This window comes from Anomaloglossus baeobatrachus, chromosome 3 (genome assembly GCF_048569485.1).
Source record: "Anomaloglossus baeobatrachus isolate aAnoBae1 chromosome 3, aAnoBae1.hap1, whole genome shotgun sequence".
NCBI classification, from domain to species: Eukaryota; Metazoa; Chordata; class Amphibia; order Anura; family Aromobatidae; genus Anomaloglossus; species Anomaloglossus baeobatrachus.
In genome coordinates, this window is record NC_134355.1 from 687,294,251 (window position 1) to 687,309,466 (window position 15,216).

Sequence of the window (15,216 nt, forward strand, 5' to 3'; positions counted from 1 at the left end):
TATATTCTTGTATATAGGGGCAGTATTATAGTAGTTATATTCTTGTACATAGGGGCAGTATTATAGTAGTTATATTCTTGTACATAGGGGCAGTATTATAGTAGTTATATTCTTGTATATAGGGAGCAGTATTATAGTAGTTATATTCTTGTACATAGGGGCAGTATTATAGTAGTTATATTCTTGTACATAGGGGCAGTATTATAGTAGTTATATTCTTGTATATAGGGGGCAGTATTATAGTAGTTATATTCTTGTACATAGGGGGCAGTATTATAGTAGTTATATTCTTGTACATAGGAGCAGTATTATAGTAGTTATATTCTTGTATATAGGGGCAGTATTATAGTAGTTATATTCTTGTACATAGGAGCAATACTATAGTAGTTATATTCTTTTACATAGGAGCAGTATTATAGTAGTTATATTCTTGTACATAGGGGCAGTATTATTGTAGTTATATTCTTGTATATAGGGGCAGTATTATAGTAGTTATATTCTTGTACATAGGAGCAGTACTATAGTAGTTATATTCTTGTACATAGGAGCAGTATTATAGTAGTTATATTCTTGTACATAGGGGGCAGTTTTATAGTAGTTATATTCTTGTATAAAGGGGCAGTATTATAGTAGTTATATTCTTGTACATAGGGGGGCAGTATTATAGTAGTTATATTCTTGTACATAGGAGCAGTATTATAGTAGTTATATTCTTGTACATAGGGGCAGTATTATAGTAGTTATATTCTTGTATAAAGGGGCAGTATTATAGTAGTTATATTCTTGTACATAGGGGCAGTATTATTGTAGTTATATTCTTGTATATAGGGGCAGTATTATAGTAGTTATATTCTTGTACATAGGAGCAGTACTATAGTAGTTATATTCTTGTACATAGGAGCAGTATTATAGTAGTTATATTCTTGTACATAGGGGGCAGTTTTATAGTAGTTATATTCTTGTATAAAGGGGCAGTATTATAGTAGTTATATTCTTGTACATAGGGGGGCAGTATTATAGTAGTTATATTCTTGTACATAGGAGCAGTATTATAGTAGTTATATTCTTGTACATAGGGGCAGTATTATAGTAGTTATATTCTTGTATAAAGGGGCAGTATTATAGTAGTTATATTCTTGTACATAGGGGGGCAGTATTATAGTAGTTATATTCTTGTACATAGGAGCAGTATTATAGTAGTTATATTCTTGTACATAGGGGCAGTATTATAGTAGTTATATTCTTGTACATAGGGGCAGTATTATAGTAGTTATATTCTTGTATATAGGGAGCAGTATTATAGTAGTTATATTCTTGTATATAGGGGCAGTATTATAGTAGTTATATTCTTGTACAACGGGCAGTATTATAGTAGTTATATTCTTGTACATAGGGGGCAGCATTATAGTAGTTATATTCTTGTACATAGGGGCAGTATTATAGTAGTTATATTCTTGTACATAGGAGCAGTATTATAGCAGTTATATTCTTGTACATAGGAGCAGTATTATAGTAGTTATATTCTTGTACATAGGGGCAGTATTATAGTAGTTATATTCTTGTATATAGAAGGCAGTATTATAGTAGTTATATTCTTGTACATAGGGGCAGTATTATAGTAGTTATATTCTTGTATATAGGGGCAGTATTATAGTAGTTATATTCTTGTACATAGGGGGCAGTATTATAGTAGTTATATTCTTGTACATAGGAGCATTACTATAGTAGTTATATTCTTGTACATAGGAGCAGTATTATAGTAGTTATATTCTTGTACATAGGGGGCAGTATTATAGTAGTTATATTCTTGTACATAGGGGGCAGTATTATAGTAGTTATATTCTTGTACATAGGGGCAGTATTATAGTAGTTATATTCTTGTATATAGGGGGCAGTATTATAGTAGTTATATTCTTGTACATAGGGGCAGTATTATAGTAGTTATATTCTTGTACATAGGAGCAGTATTATAGTAGTTATATTCTTGTATATAGGGGCAGTATTATAGTAGTTATATTCTTATACATAGGAGCAATACTATAGTAGTTATATTCTTGTACATAGGAGCAGTATTATAGTAGTTATATTCTTGTACATAGGAGCAGTAATATAGTAGTTATATTCTTGTATACAGGGGCAGTATTATAGTAGTTATTTTCTTGTACATAGGAGCAGTACTATAGTAGTCATATTCTTGTACATAGGAGCAGTATTATAGTAGTTATATTCTTGTACATAGGGGGCAGTATTATAGTAGTTATATTCTTGTACATAGGGGCAGTATTATAGTAGTTATATTCTTGTACATAGGGGCAGTATTATAGTAGTTATATTCTTGTATATAGGGGGCAGTATTATAGTAGTTATATTCTTGTACATAGGGGCAGTATTATAGTAGTTATATTCTTGTACATAGGGGCAGTATTATAGTAGTTATATTCTTGTACATAGGGGCAGTATTATAGCAGTTATATTCTTGTATATAGGGGCAGTATTATAGTAGTTATATTCTTGTACATAGAGGGCAGTATTATAGTAGTTATATTCTTGTACATAGGGGCAGCTATTATAGTAGTTATATTCTTGTATATAGGGGCAGTATTATAGTAGTTATATTCTTGTACATAGGGGCAGTATTATAGTAGTTATATTCTTGTACATAGGGGTAGTATTATAGCAGTTATATTCCTGTATATAGGGGCAGTATTATAGTTTTTATATTTTTGTATATAGGGGGCAGTATTATAGTAGTTATATTCTTGTACATAGGGGGCAGTATTATAGTAGTTATATTCTTGTACATAGGAGCAGTATTATAGTAGTTATATTCTTGTATATAGGGGCAGTATTATAGTAGTTATATTCTTGTACATAGGAGCAATACTATAGTAGTTATATTCTTGTACATAGAGGCAGTATTATAGTAGTTATATTCTTGTATATAGGGGCAGTATTATAGTAGTTATATTCTTGTACATAGGAGCAATACTATAGTAGTTATATTCTTGAACATAGGGGGCAGTATTATAGCAGTTATATTCTTGTACATAGGAGCAGTATTATAGTAGTTATATTCTTGTATATAGAAGGCAGTATTATAGTAGTTATATTCTTGTACATAGGGGCAGTATTATAGTAGTTATATTCTTGTACGTAGGGGGCAGTATTATTGTAGTTATATTCTTGTACATAGGGTCAGTATTATAGCAGTTATATTCTTGTATATAGGGGGCAGTATTATAGTAGTTATATTCTTGTATAAAGGGGGCAGTATTATAGTAGTTATATTCTTGTACATAGTGGGCAGTATTATAGTAGTTATATTCTTGTACGTAGGGGGCAGTATTATAGTAGTTATTTTCTTGTACATAGGGGGTAGTATTATAGTAGTTATATTCTTGTACATAGGGAGCAGTATTATAGTAGTTATATTCTTGTACATAGGAGCAGTATTATAGTAGTTATATTCTTGTACATAGGAGCAGTATTATAGTAGTTATATTCTTGTATATAGGGGCAGTATTATAGTAGTTATTTTCTTGTACATAGGGGGTAGTATTATAGTAGTTATATTCTTGTACATAGGGGCAGTATTATAGTAGTTATATTCTTGTATATAGGAGGCAGTATTATAGTAGTTATATTCTTGTACATAGGGGCAGTATTATAGTAGTTATATTCTTGTACATAGGGGCAGTATTATAGTAGTTATATTCTTGTACATAGGGGCAGTGTTATAGTAGTTATATTCTTGTACATAGGAGCAGTATTATAGTAGTTATATTCTTGTACATAGTGGGCAGTATTATAGTAGTTATATTCTTGTATATAGGGGCAGTATTATAGTAGTTATATTCTTGTACATAGGGGGCAGTATTATAGTAGTTATATTCTTGTACATAGGGGGCAGTATTATAGTAGTTATATTCTTGTACATAGGGGCAGTATTATAGTAGTTATAGTCTTGTACATAGGGGCAGTATTATAGTAGTTATATTCTTGTACATAGGGGCAGTATTATAGTTGTTATATTCTTGTACATAGGGGCAGTATTATAGTAGTTATATTTTTGTACATAGGGGCAGTATTATAGTAGTTATATTCTTGTACATAGGGGCAGTATTGTAGTAGTTATATTCTTGTACATAGGAGCAGTATTATAGTAGTTATAGTCTTGTACATAGGGGCAGTATTATAGTAGTTATATTCTTGTACATAGGGGCAGTATTATAGTAGTTATATTCTTGTACATAGGAGCAGTATTATAGTAGTTATATTCTTGTACATAGGAGCAGTATTATAGTAGTTATATTCTTGTACATAGGGGCAGTATTATAGTAGTTATATTCTTGTATATAGGGGCAGTATTATAGTAGTTATATTCTTGTACATAGGGGCAGTATTATAGTAGTTATATTCTTGTACATAGGGGCAGTATTATAGTAGTTATATTCTTGTATATAGGGGCAGTATTATAGTAGTTATATTCTTGTACATAGGGGCAGTATTATAGTAGTTATAGTCTTGTACATAGGGGCAGTATTATAGTAGTTATATTCTTGTACATAGGGGGCAGTATTATAGTAGTTATATTCTTGTATATAGGGGCAGTATTATAGTAGCTATATTCTTGTACATAGGGGCAGTATTGTAGTAGTTATATTCTTGTACATAGGAGCAGTATTATAGTAGTTATATTCTTGTACATAGGGGCAGTATTATAGTAGTTATATTCTTGTACATAGGGGGCAGTATTATAGTAGTTATAGTCTTGTACATAGGGGCAGTATTATAGTAGTTATATTCTTGTACATAGGGGCAGTATTATAGTAGTTATATTCTTGTACATAGGGGGCAGTATTATAGTAGTTATATTCTTGTATATAGGGGCAGTATTATAGTAGCTATATTCTTGTATATAGGGGCAGTATTATAGTAGTTATAGTCGTATATACTGGGTCAGGTTTACATATTTGTATACTCTTCCTTCCCTCCAGGCATACTCCAGCAGTGGAGCGGAGCCTTCTGAGACCACGGTAACAGTGATTCTTTTTGATTCGGACCCTTTTACCTTCACTGTTCCTGGTGATATCCGCATAGAGGATCCTAAGTTCGCAGAGCTTGTAGCTGATGAAGCTTTGAAGAGATTCAAGAAGGAAGTCATGTGAGGTTTATTTCATGATGTCTGATACTCACCATACAATGTAACAGAATATTGGTGTGATTGCTGCTTTCCTCCCTCTCCGCAGTGAGGCCGCCTGATTTCGGAGCGCACAGTGACCGGTGAGGCCTCGACCTCCTCCTCCCAGTAGATATCAGCCGTCACCACTTCTGCTCCCGATCCCGGGCGATCGTCTCTAGCGCTTCCCGCGCAGCACTATTACATTTTACTACTGTTATATTATTACTACTGGATCTAACATTTTGCTGCTTTTTTTGTAGGGACCAAAAATGTAAAAAAAAATAAAAATAAAAGACCTTTAACCTTTAGGGTGTGCGGTGTCATCCATTATCTTGGTATACACTGTATATCAGCATTGTATTACTGGCCCTTTGTAAATTCTATGAGATGATGAAGTGCTAGGGCCCCTTTAAAAAGAACACAGTATATCACAAAAGTGAGTACACCCCACACTTTTTTGTAATTTTTTATTATATCTTTTCCTGGGACAACACTGCAGGTCTGACCCTGTGATACAATGTGCGGTGTCAGTGCGCAGCTTGTATAACAATGGAAATAACTCAACACAACCGTTAATGTCTACACCGATGGCTACAGACGTGATTACACTCCTACGTGAAAATGGACAAATTTGCGAATATCTTTTCTGGCCGCCATTATTTCCAGCACGGTCATACCTCTCTTGGGCCTGTAGGTCACTACATCTTCATAGGAGCCACTGGATCCTTTTCCATCCTCCATGACGACATCACGGAGCTGGTGGATGTTACAGATCTTGCGCTCCTCCACCTTCCCTTTGAGGAGGCCCCATAGATGCTCCATAGAGTTTAGGTCTGGAGACACTTGGCCAGTCCAGCACCTTCACCCACAGTGTTTGTAGCGAGGCAGTGGGGGTCTTGGAGGTCTTTGGGGTCATTATCATTTTGGAATATGGAGGGAGGGGACCATACTTTGCTTCAGTGTCACCGGACATGTTGGCACTCATAGTTCCCTCAATGATCTGTAGCCCCAACAGCCAGCAGCACTCGTGTACCCAAACCATGATTCTCCACCATCATGCCTTACTGTAGGCAGGACACACTTGTCTTTGTCCTATTCATCTGGTGCCACCTTACCCCTGCAAGCCTCCCACCTCCTTCAAGTCTCTTACCCCCTGTGACTCGCCTCCCCTGGTGAGCCTCCTCTCCCCTGTGAGCCTCCTACCCCCTGTGAGCCTCCTACCACCTGTGAGCATCCTCCCCATGTGAGTGTCCTCCTCTAGTGAGCCTTCTCTCCCCCTATGAGCCTCCTAACTCCTGTAAGCCTTCTGCTCCCTGCAAGCCTCCTCCCCTCTGTGAACCTCCTACATGCTGCGAGTCTCCTACCCCTTGTGAGCCTCCTACCCCCTGCGAGTCTTCTGCTCCCTGCAAGACTCCTACCCTTTTTAAACCTCCTACCTGCCGTGAGTCTTCTTCCCTTTGTGAGCCTCCTACCCCCTGCGAGCCTCCTACCCCTTGCAAGCTTTCTGCTCCCTGTGAACCTTCTATCCCCTGTTAGCCTCCTACCCTCTATGAGCCTCTTGTCCCTTGCAAGCCTCCTACCACCTGCAAGCCTCCAATCATCTAGGAATGTCCTACCCCCTGCGAGCCTCCTTCCCTCTGTGAGTCTCCTGCTTCCTGCAAGGCTGTTGCCCCCCTGTAAGCCTCCTCCCCCCATGAGCCTTCTCTTCCCCGTGAGTCTTCTACACCCATCGAGCCTTCTACAAGACAGCCTGAAAGAGTCCTGCCCCTGTGAGCCTCCTCTCCACAGCGAGTATCATATGTGGTGCCCCTGAGGCTTCCATCGCCACAGAGACATTGCACCTCAGCCAGAGGTGTGATGTCCCATCCTGGGTAAGGACAAGGGAAAATGCCGGTTCACAGGCAAATTCACACTACACCTATTGTTAGGTATATTTTGGGACCGGAGATAGTGGCAGCTACCCCCCATGCTGCATGCTGGGGGGCCGTAAGAACCATCTCTTCTCCCATAGGGTGGAGCCTAGCAACAGGGAAAGTGGGAGGAGCCAACAGAAAGAAAGAGCAGATACAGGAAGTTCAAGTTCAGTTGGTTGGAGATAAGTTAGTAGAGACTGAAGTGAGAAGTGGAGAGTTGGAGAGTGAGGAGTTGGAAGGAGAGAGAGGTTGATGCAACAGAAAGTGACGCTTCCTGGTGGAGACCCTGGGGCCCAGGTGACACCACAGACTGTGAAGAAAGGATTCCAGGGCCACGGAAGGCTTTCAAGCTCGTGGCCTGTTCCACTAGGACATTGGGTGGAGGGATCAGGCTGCATTCGGGGACAGTCCCTAGAAACCAAGGAAAGAAAGACATTCCCAAAGTAAACACCGAAGGCCCAGGGTGGTTGCAAGCGCCCCGGGCCACAACCCACCGTAGATCCCCTGGGAAGAGGGCAAGATTCCATCCAGGCAAGCCTTCTTGACCAGACCCTATGGTGGAGGCCGAGACGAGTTTATCTATGAAGGTCAAGGCTTTGAATTCAGTCTAGGAAGGAGACACAACAGAGGGGTGCACCGGCATTTACTTTAAGAACTACCCGGGATCAGCGGAGCTCCCTGACAGGAGATCCCAGCACACCAGTGGGCAACCGGTTGTCTGCAGCTACTGAACAGTGAGTAAAAGACCTTGAAACTGCACCCCCTGGTGTTGCCTCCTTTATTTCGCCCTGCACCATCCACAAAGCATCATAGACTTTAATAAGCACCAACGGCTGCCCCGGGGCACCGCTCCACCTGTGGGGAGCAGGACCATCCCAGCTGCCATTACATCAGCCCTGGAGGTCCCATCCAGCAGCGGCGGCTCCATAGCCGCAATCCACAGGTGGCGTCACGAATATTTCCACAAACCGTAATTAAAGTTACCACCCCCACAACTGCCATATTAGTTGACCCCGCCAGGGTCACGGAGTCGGACCCCGCCACCACTGACTACCCCCGGACCCCAGGTGTCCCAAAGCCCTGGGGTGGGTGAGTCACATACCTTCTGTGAGCCTCCTATGCCCTGCAAGCCTCCTACACCTCTGTGAGCCTCCTATTCTCCTGTGAGCCTCCTACCCCCGTGAGACTCCTACCCTCTTGTAAGCCTCCTGCCCCCTTTGAACCTCCTACTCCCTTGTGAGCCTCCTACCCCCTGTGAGCCTCCTTCTCCCATGTGAGCCTCCTACCCCCTGCAAACTTCCTACCCGCTGTGAGCCTCCTACTCCCCTGTGAGCCTCCTTCCCCGTGAGCCTCCTACTCCCCTGTGAGCCTCCTACCCCCTTGTGAGCCTCTTACCCCCTGTGAGCCTCCTTCTCCCATGTGAGCCTCCTACTCCCTGCAAACTTCCTACCCGCTGCGAGCCTCCTGCTTCCTGCGAGCCTCCTGCTTCCTGCGAGCCTCCTGCTCCCTGTGAGCCCAAGGAGGTTTTAGAAGTAAAGGATTGGCAGGGGATTCTTGTCCCGCAACCATGGCTATTGATGTGACCTCTGCACTAGGATCCTTTACTCATATCTGTCATAGAGTGAATACTGTATATAATACTGCCTTATATTTTTGAGAAAATTAGATCATAGATTGAATACATATTGCTGCTGTATAATGCTTAAATAATAGAGGTGTGCTGCCCCCGTGCCAGCAGCAGTGCTGCTCGGATCCGGACCCGCTGTGTGGCTCGAGTGGTCTCCGGACCCGGGGGTCTTGCGGACACTCCGAATAAAAGGGGACTTATATTTATGGGGATTTGAGTCTATGTTATCGTGATGCTGTGACGCCCTGGACTAGCCAGGTAGTCACAGGTAGGCCCTTGCACAACACCCATCCCCTAAAAAGGTGTCATTAGCCACCCTTAAAACCCTAGTCACCTCCCTCAGGGTTTGATGTTCACACCAGGGGGCGTGCCCAGGTGGTTGGACACGCCCACCGAGGAGTTCACAGGTCCTGAGGCAGGAAAACACAGTCAGTTAGAGTTCAGTTTTGAAGTGTAGTGTAGTGAAGTTCAAGTGCCCAGGTCTGCCGCAGTCTAACACCAGGTGTCTGGGTCGGAGCCCAGTCACCTCTGGCTACGAGGCATACGGTGGCCTCAGCCTGCAGTAGCCGGGAAGACGGCTCGGTGGAACCATAAGGGACCGGGGCAGGGTAGTGGCCCGCCGGTACCGAACCGGGGAACCGACTGGAAACCGGAGCACAAAGGGGGGTACTCAGACCCTGAAACTCAGTCCAGAAATCAGTGGACCCAGTTAATTAACTGATTGAGGTCTGGACTATAGGTCCTTTCCCACCCAAGTCCTGACTGAAGACAACAGCCCACCGAGGGGGATAAAAAGCCACCGCTCAGGCTTAGAGATCCCACGGGCCAGCGTCTGCGGGCAAACGGGCTCTCCCGACACACACAACGCTGGGGAGCAGACTCCCGTTACTGAAGCACGGGCTGTCCACAGCTACACAGAAGGTGCAGGAGAACGTTGGAGACCACCAACCCGACTGGGGGATCAGACGCAGCCGGCTGTGGGCACCGACCACCATCTTTTTGGTTTACCAGAGACTCTTGTGCATCTGTAATAGTGAGTACCACTGTGCCCTCGGGCCACGCACCGCCCTGCACCGCCCTGTACCGCCAAGCACCCTCATACCATCCCCAATGGGCCCCGGGACCATCACCCCTGCCCACGGACGGGTTAACACCTTTGCTGCGCAACATCTCCCCTGGGTGCCTAGTAAACAGCAGCTGTGGTGTCCACAGTCTCCACAACCCGTGGGTGGCGTCACGAACTCAAATCAAAAACCACGGCCTCGGCCGTAACCCTAACCCCCCTCAAAGCGCCAGCCCCTTTCAGAGCGAAGTGACTCCCGGTCTGGAGGCGCTCGAGCCACCTACATACGAGCCCGGATCCGAGCGGTTCGACTGCAGCCGAGCGCGGGGTGGTAAAATGCCACCCACGGTGTGTGGTGAGATGTGACACCACCGCTGCTGTTAGGGAGCACCCGGGGGAGATGGTCGGGCAGCAAGTTGTTAACCCCTCTGTGGGTAGGGATGGATGCCCCGGGGCCCAGTGTCTCTGTGCTTGGAATGGTGACTGCAGGGATCGGCGCGCCTGGACGGACCGGGTGAGGTTGATTTACTCACTGTTAGAATAATTCCACACGAGCCCAATTGGTAAACCAAAGTGTCAGTGGCCGGCCGCCGCGTCCGGGTGTATTCTGGTCCCTCACCCGGGCTGATGGTCTGTGTCACTTTCCTCTGCACTGTTTGTAGTTCTACCAAGACTGCCCGGCTTGGAACATGGGAGTCCGCTCCCAGAACTACGGGTGGGAGCCTTGCCCTCAGACGCTGACCCGTGGGATCTCTCAGACTATTGCGGATGCCCTATCCCTCTCTGTGGGTGGTTGTCTTCCTTAGGGACTTTGGGTGGGACAGGGTCTATGATCCTGTCCTCAACCGATGAATTAGCGTTGCTGGCTGTTCCAGGTCCTCGTTTCAGGGTCCAGTTACCCCCTCTGTGCACGGTTTCCGGTTCGGTTCTCCGGTGTCGGTACCGGCGGGCTCCAACCCTGCCCCGATCCACCTCGGATCTCCGCAGCCGTCTTCCCGTCTCCTGACTGACACGGACCACCGTCTGCCACCTAGCCAGTACGCTGGGCTCTAACCAAGGCGTCACTCTCTCTAACTTTCCCTTTTGACCGACTGTCACTGGACTCCTTCACTCCTCCACTACTACTCCACTTCTCCTCCTCCTAGACTTAACTAACTGTTTTCCCGCCCAGGTTCTCTAGACCCCTGGGTGGGCGTTCTCCATCCGCTTTGGTCCCGCCCACTGGTGTGTCTGTCCTACGCTGCGGGGGGTGACTAGGATCTTAGGTTGGCTTTGGTGTAACCCTTTGAGGGAAGGTGTTACATGGGGTGTAGTACTATGTGTGACCACCTGGCGCCGCCAGGGCATCACATAATCGCACAGTACCACTCCAACATATTTTTATTGTATAGAATGTACATCCTACTGCTATTACATGAACATATAAAACTGTCTTAAACCCCAGGAAAAATGTGTCAAACGCGGAATCCATAAGGGTTAGCTGAGGCCCCTCCCCTTCTGGTCACATGGGTATGACATCAGCACAGGTCCTTCTAGTCACTTAGTAAACAATTCTATAATATAATTAGCATAAATGGACGGGCAGGGGGCAGGAATCAGTATGAATATCCACCCCAGCTATCAGCTTATCGGCAGCTGCTGCCAATCAAAAAGCTGCTCATTTTACAAACTTTACTTTCTTGTGTTTCAAAACCTATACATCCGAGCTGACAACTAAAGGTATGCATAGACTCAGCCTGATAGTGCCAGTATAGCACTTGCTTTAGGTTATATAGGAAAATCCTGGCGATTGGTGCGCTTTAATACTGCCATATGATGCCTAAATAATAGGACAATAAAATAGTAAATAGTAGTGCCAAACAGTTCCCACGTAATAGTGCCGTAATACAAGTCAATAAAAGGGTTCAAACAAAAATGTCTCATACTACTTTGCTGCTTTAATATACAGTCAGGGCCAGAAATATTTGGACAGTGACACAAGTTTTGTTATTTTAGCTGTTTACAAAAACATGTTCAGAAATACAATTCTATATATAATATGGGCTGAAAGTGCACACTCCCAGCTGCAATATGAGAGTTTTCACATCCAAATCGGAGAAAGGGTTTAGGAATCATAGCTCTGTAGTGCATAGCCTCCTCTTTTTCAAGGGACCAAAAGTAATTGGACAAGGGACTCTAAGGGCTGCAATTAACTCTGAAGGCGTCTCCCTCGTTAACCTGTAATCAATGAAGTAGTTAAAAGGTCTGGGGTTGATTACAGGTGTGTGGTTTTGCATTTGGAAGCTGTTGCTGTGACCAGACAACATGCGGTCTAAGGAACTCTCAATTGAGGTGAAGCAGAACATCCTGAGGCTGAAAAAAAGAAAAAATCCATCAGAGAGACAGCAGACATGCTTGGAGTAGCAAAATCAACAGTCGGGTACATTCTGAGAAAAAAGCAATTGACTGGTGAGCTTGGGAACTCAAAAAGGCCTGGGCGTCCACGGATGACAACAGTGGTGGATGATCGCCGCATACTTTCTTTGGTGAAGAAGATCCCGTTCACAACATCAACTGAAGTCCAGAACACTCTCAGTGAAGTAGGTGTATCTGTCTCTAAGTCAACAGTAAAGAGAAGACTCCATGAAAGTAAATACAAAGGGTTCACATCTAGATGCAAACCATTCATCAATTCCAAAAATAGACAGGCCAGAGTTAAATTTGCTGAAAAACACCTCATGAAGCCAGCTCAGTTCTGGAAAAGTATTCTATGGACAGATGAGACCAAGATCAACCTGTACCAGAATGATGGGAAGAAAAAAGTTTGGAGAAGAAAGGGAACGGCACATGATCCAAGGCACACCACATCCTCTGTAAAACATGGTGGAGGCAACGTGATGGCATGGGCATGCATGGCTTTCAATGGCACTGGGTCACTTGTGTTTATTGATGACATAACAGCAGACAAGAGTAGCCGGATGAATTCTGAAGTGTACCGGGATATACTTTCAGCCCAGATTCAGCCAAACGCCGCAAAGTTGATCGGACGGCGCTTCATAGTACAGATGGACAATGACCCCAAGCATACAGCCAAAGCTACCCAGGAGTTCATGAGTGCAAAAAAGTGGAACATTCTGCAATGGCCAAGTCAATCACCAGATCTTAACCCAATTGAGCATGCATTTCACTTGCTCAAATCCAGACTTAAGATGGAAAGACCTACAAACAAGCAAGACCTGAAGGCTGCGGCTGTAAAGGCCTGGCAAAGCATTAAGAAGGAGGAAACCCAGCGTTTGGTGATGTCCATGGGTTCCAGACTTAAGGCAGTGATTGCCTCCAAAGGATTCGCAACAAAATATTGAAAATAAAAATATTTTGTTTGGGTTTGGTTTATTTGTCCAATTACTTTTGACCTCCTAAAATGTGGAGTGTTTGTAAAGAAATGTGTACAATTCCTACAATTTCTATCAGATATTTTTGTTCAAACCTTCAAATTAAACGTTACAATCTGCACTTGAATTCTGTTGTAGAGGTTTCATTTCAAATCCAATGTGGAGGCATGCAGAGCCCAACTCGCCAAAATTGTGTCACTGTCCAAAGATTTCTGGACCTAACTGTACTTGGCATAGATTGAATGTTTTAGGATATGTGACTTGTTATTCATACGTTGTGAACAAATCACCGCCATATAGTGCCCACATAATAGTGCCGCAATGGGGAGCCTCCGCATTCAATATCGGCCGTTGTTGTCACCTCATCCTGTGCCTCTTGGCTCATGAATACAAGGCCGGGATGTGCAGTGAAGACTGACACACGAGGTCTGGAATGGGGGAGGTTTTCATTCTTTGCCCCTCATGGGTGCGGGCAGCCATTACTGGTGTCAGAGGCTGAGGACTGACAGGAGAGGATAGTCCCGGACATTACAGATGAGTCAGATTTGTATTTTCCAGTTGTTTTTGGAGTTAAGAGGCGTAAAAATATTTGGAACTGGGGCGTGAAGATAAAATCAGGACCGGCCGAGGCGGGAGACGGGGGATTGGGTTCCAGTATTTACACATCAGCTCTTCAAGGTGCAAGGAAATCTCTGTATTGTGACAAAGGCTCCTTGGACACTTCTCAGATCTTATTTCCAAGTTTTGGCCAAACAGTTTGTGAGGAGGAAACGTTACACCTCGCGCCTCGGTCCGGGCTTCACACAACGCTGGGGCTCCGGGAACCTGAGCTCGGATCTGGCAGAGTGATAGGAGAGGAGCAGAATTTGTGAAAAGGCCACCGGCATTCAGACGGAGGACACAAATACCGAGGAAGACTGCGAAATACAGAAGAAACTACAAAGAGAAGAAGACACCTCTGGAGCCCAGACTGTCAGTTTACACAGTGCCGCCATATAGAGCGAAGAAAATATGGCTGTAAGCTTTACATCCAAGATAATGCAACCATATTGTGCCAAAATAATAGTGTGCAAATGAAGCTGCCTACATAACACTGCCATACAGCTACACACACTACTACTATATAGTATCTCCTCAAGAAAATACTGCCGTATACATCCCATGTAATACCACCGTGTAATGCCCAAATGATATATAATTAGAGTTGAGCAAGTACCTAATTATTTGTACTCGCTATACTCATAACAAGTACTGTCTAATATTCGCTTATTCGTTCCAAATAGTGTGTGCAGTGCAAGTCACTGGGGAAAACTCGCAATGTAACAAGTAACCTGAATGCCGCTGTTACGGTTGCTGCGAGCACTGGAGACTATGTCCAGATTTCTTGCTACTGCACATGTGCGAGCACTGGAGACTATGTCCAGATTTCTTGCTACTGCACATGTGCGAGCGCTGGAGACTAAGTCCAGATTTCTTGCTACTGCACATGTGCGAGCGCTGGAGACTAAGTCCAGATTTCTTGCTACTGCACATGTGCGAGCGCTGGAGACTAAGTCCTATCTTGGAGCCATTGCACATGTGCGGGTGACATCATCGCTGACACGTGGTCACATGTCTCTGACACCTTCTATGCCGATTGGTCGCTGGTCATGTGCTTGTGACGCCTTGCTCGGTGATAGGCCAGCATGACGTCACTCTTGTCGTTCTGGCAGCCGATTGGCTCTGGTGTCCTCCATCTTGGATGAGGCACAGAGTCTATATAAGACCCTGACACACGCCGCCCGGCGCTCAGTCCTCTTGGTTCATGCATGAGAGTAGACGCTCTGTGCACGTCCCTCTAGGCATCTCTCTGTCTATGCTAGGTGAGCGCTACCGGCAGGGTAGCGTTCTTATACCTTACAGCTTCGGCTGCTGTCCGTATCCTTACCTCTTAGGGGAGCGGACATAGGCAGGTGCCTGAGGCACATGGTCTGGCTGGGCCTTGTGGTTCGACTCGTAGGTGGACGTTGCCGCTAGGGTAACGTTCCTTATACTGCGTCTGGCAGTTGTTCGTATCCTCG

At 44.2% G+C, this 15,216-nt stretch overlaps 1 protein-coding gene across 1 annotated transcript in view; it reads left to right on the plus strand.

The window, feature by feature from the left end:
• CLU (clusterin) overlaps positions 1 to 5,490 on the plus strand; it is a 39,065-nt gene extending 33,575 nt beyond the window's left edge. The window contains exons 8-9 of the mRNA XM_075341309.1: positions 4,998 to 5,164; positions 5,250 to 5,490. Coding sequence (XP_075197424.1) covers positions 4,998 to 5,164; positions 5,250 to 5,262 — 180 coding nt within the window. The 3' untranslated portion in view covers positions 5,263 to 5,490. The remainder of the gene's footprint in view (positions 1 to 4,997; positions 5,165 to 5,249) is intronic.
• The last annotated feature ends 9,726 nt before the right edge of the window (positions 5,491 to 15,216 follow it).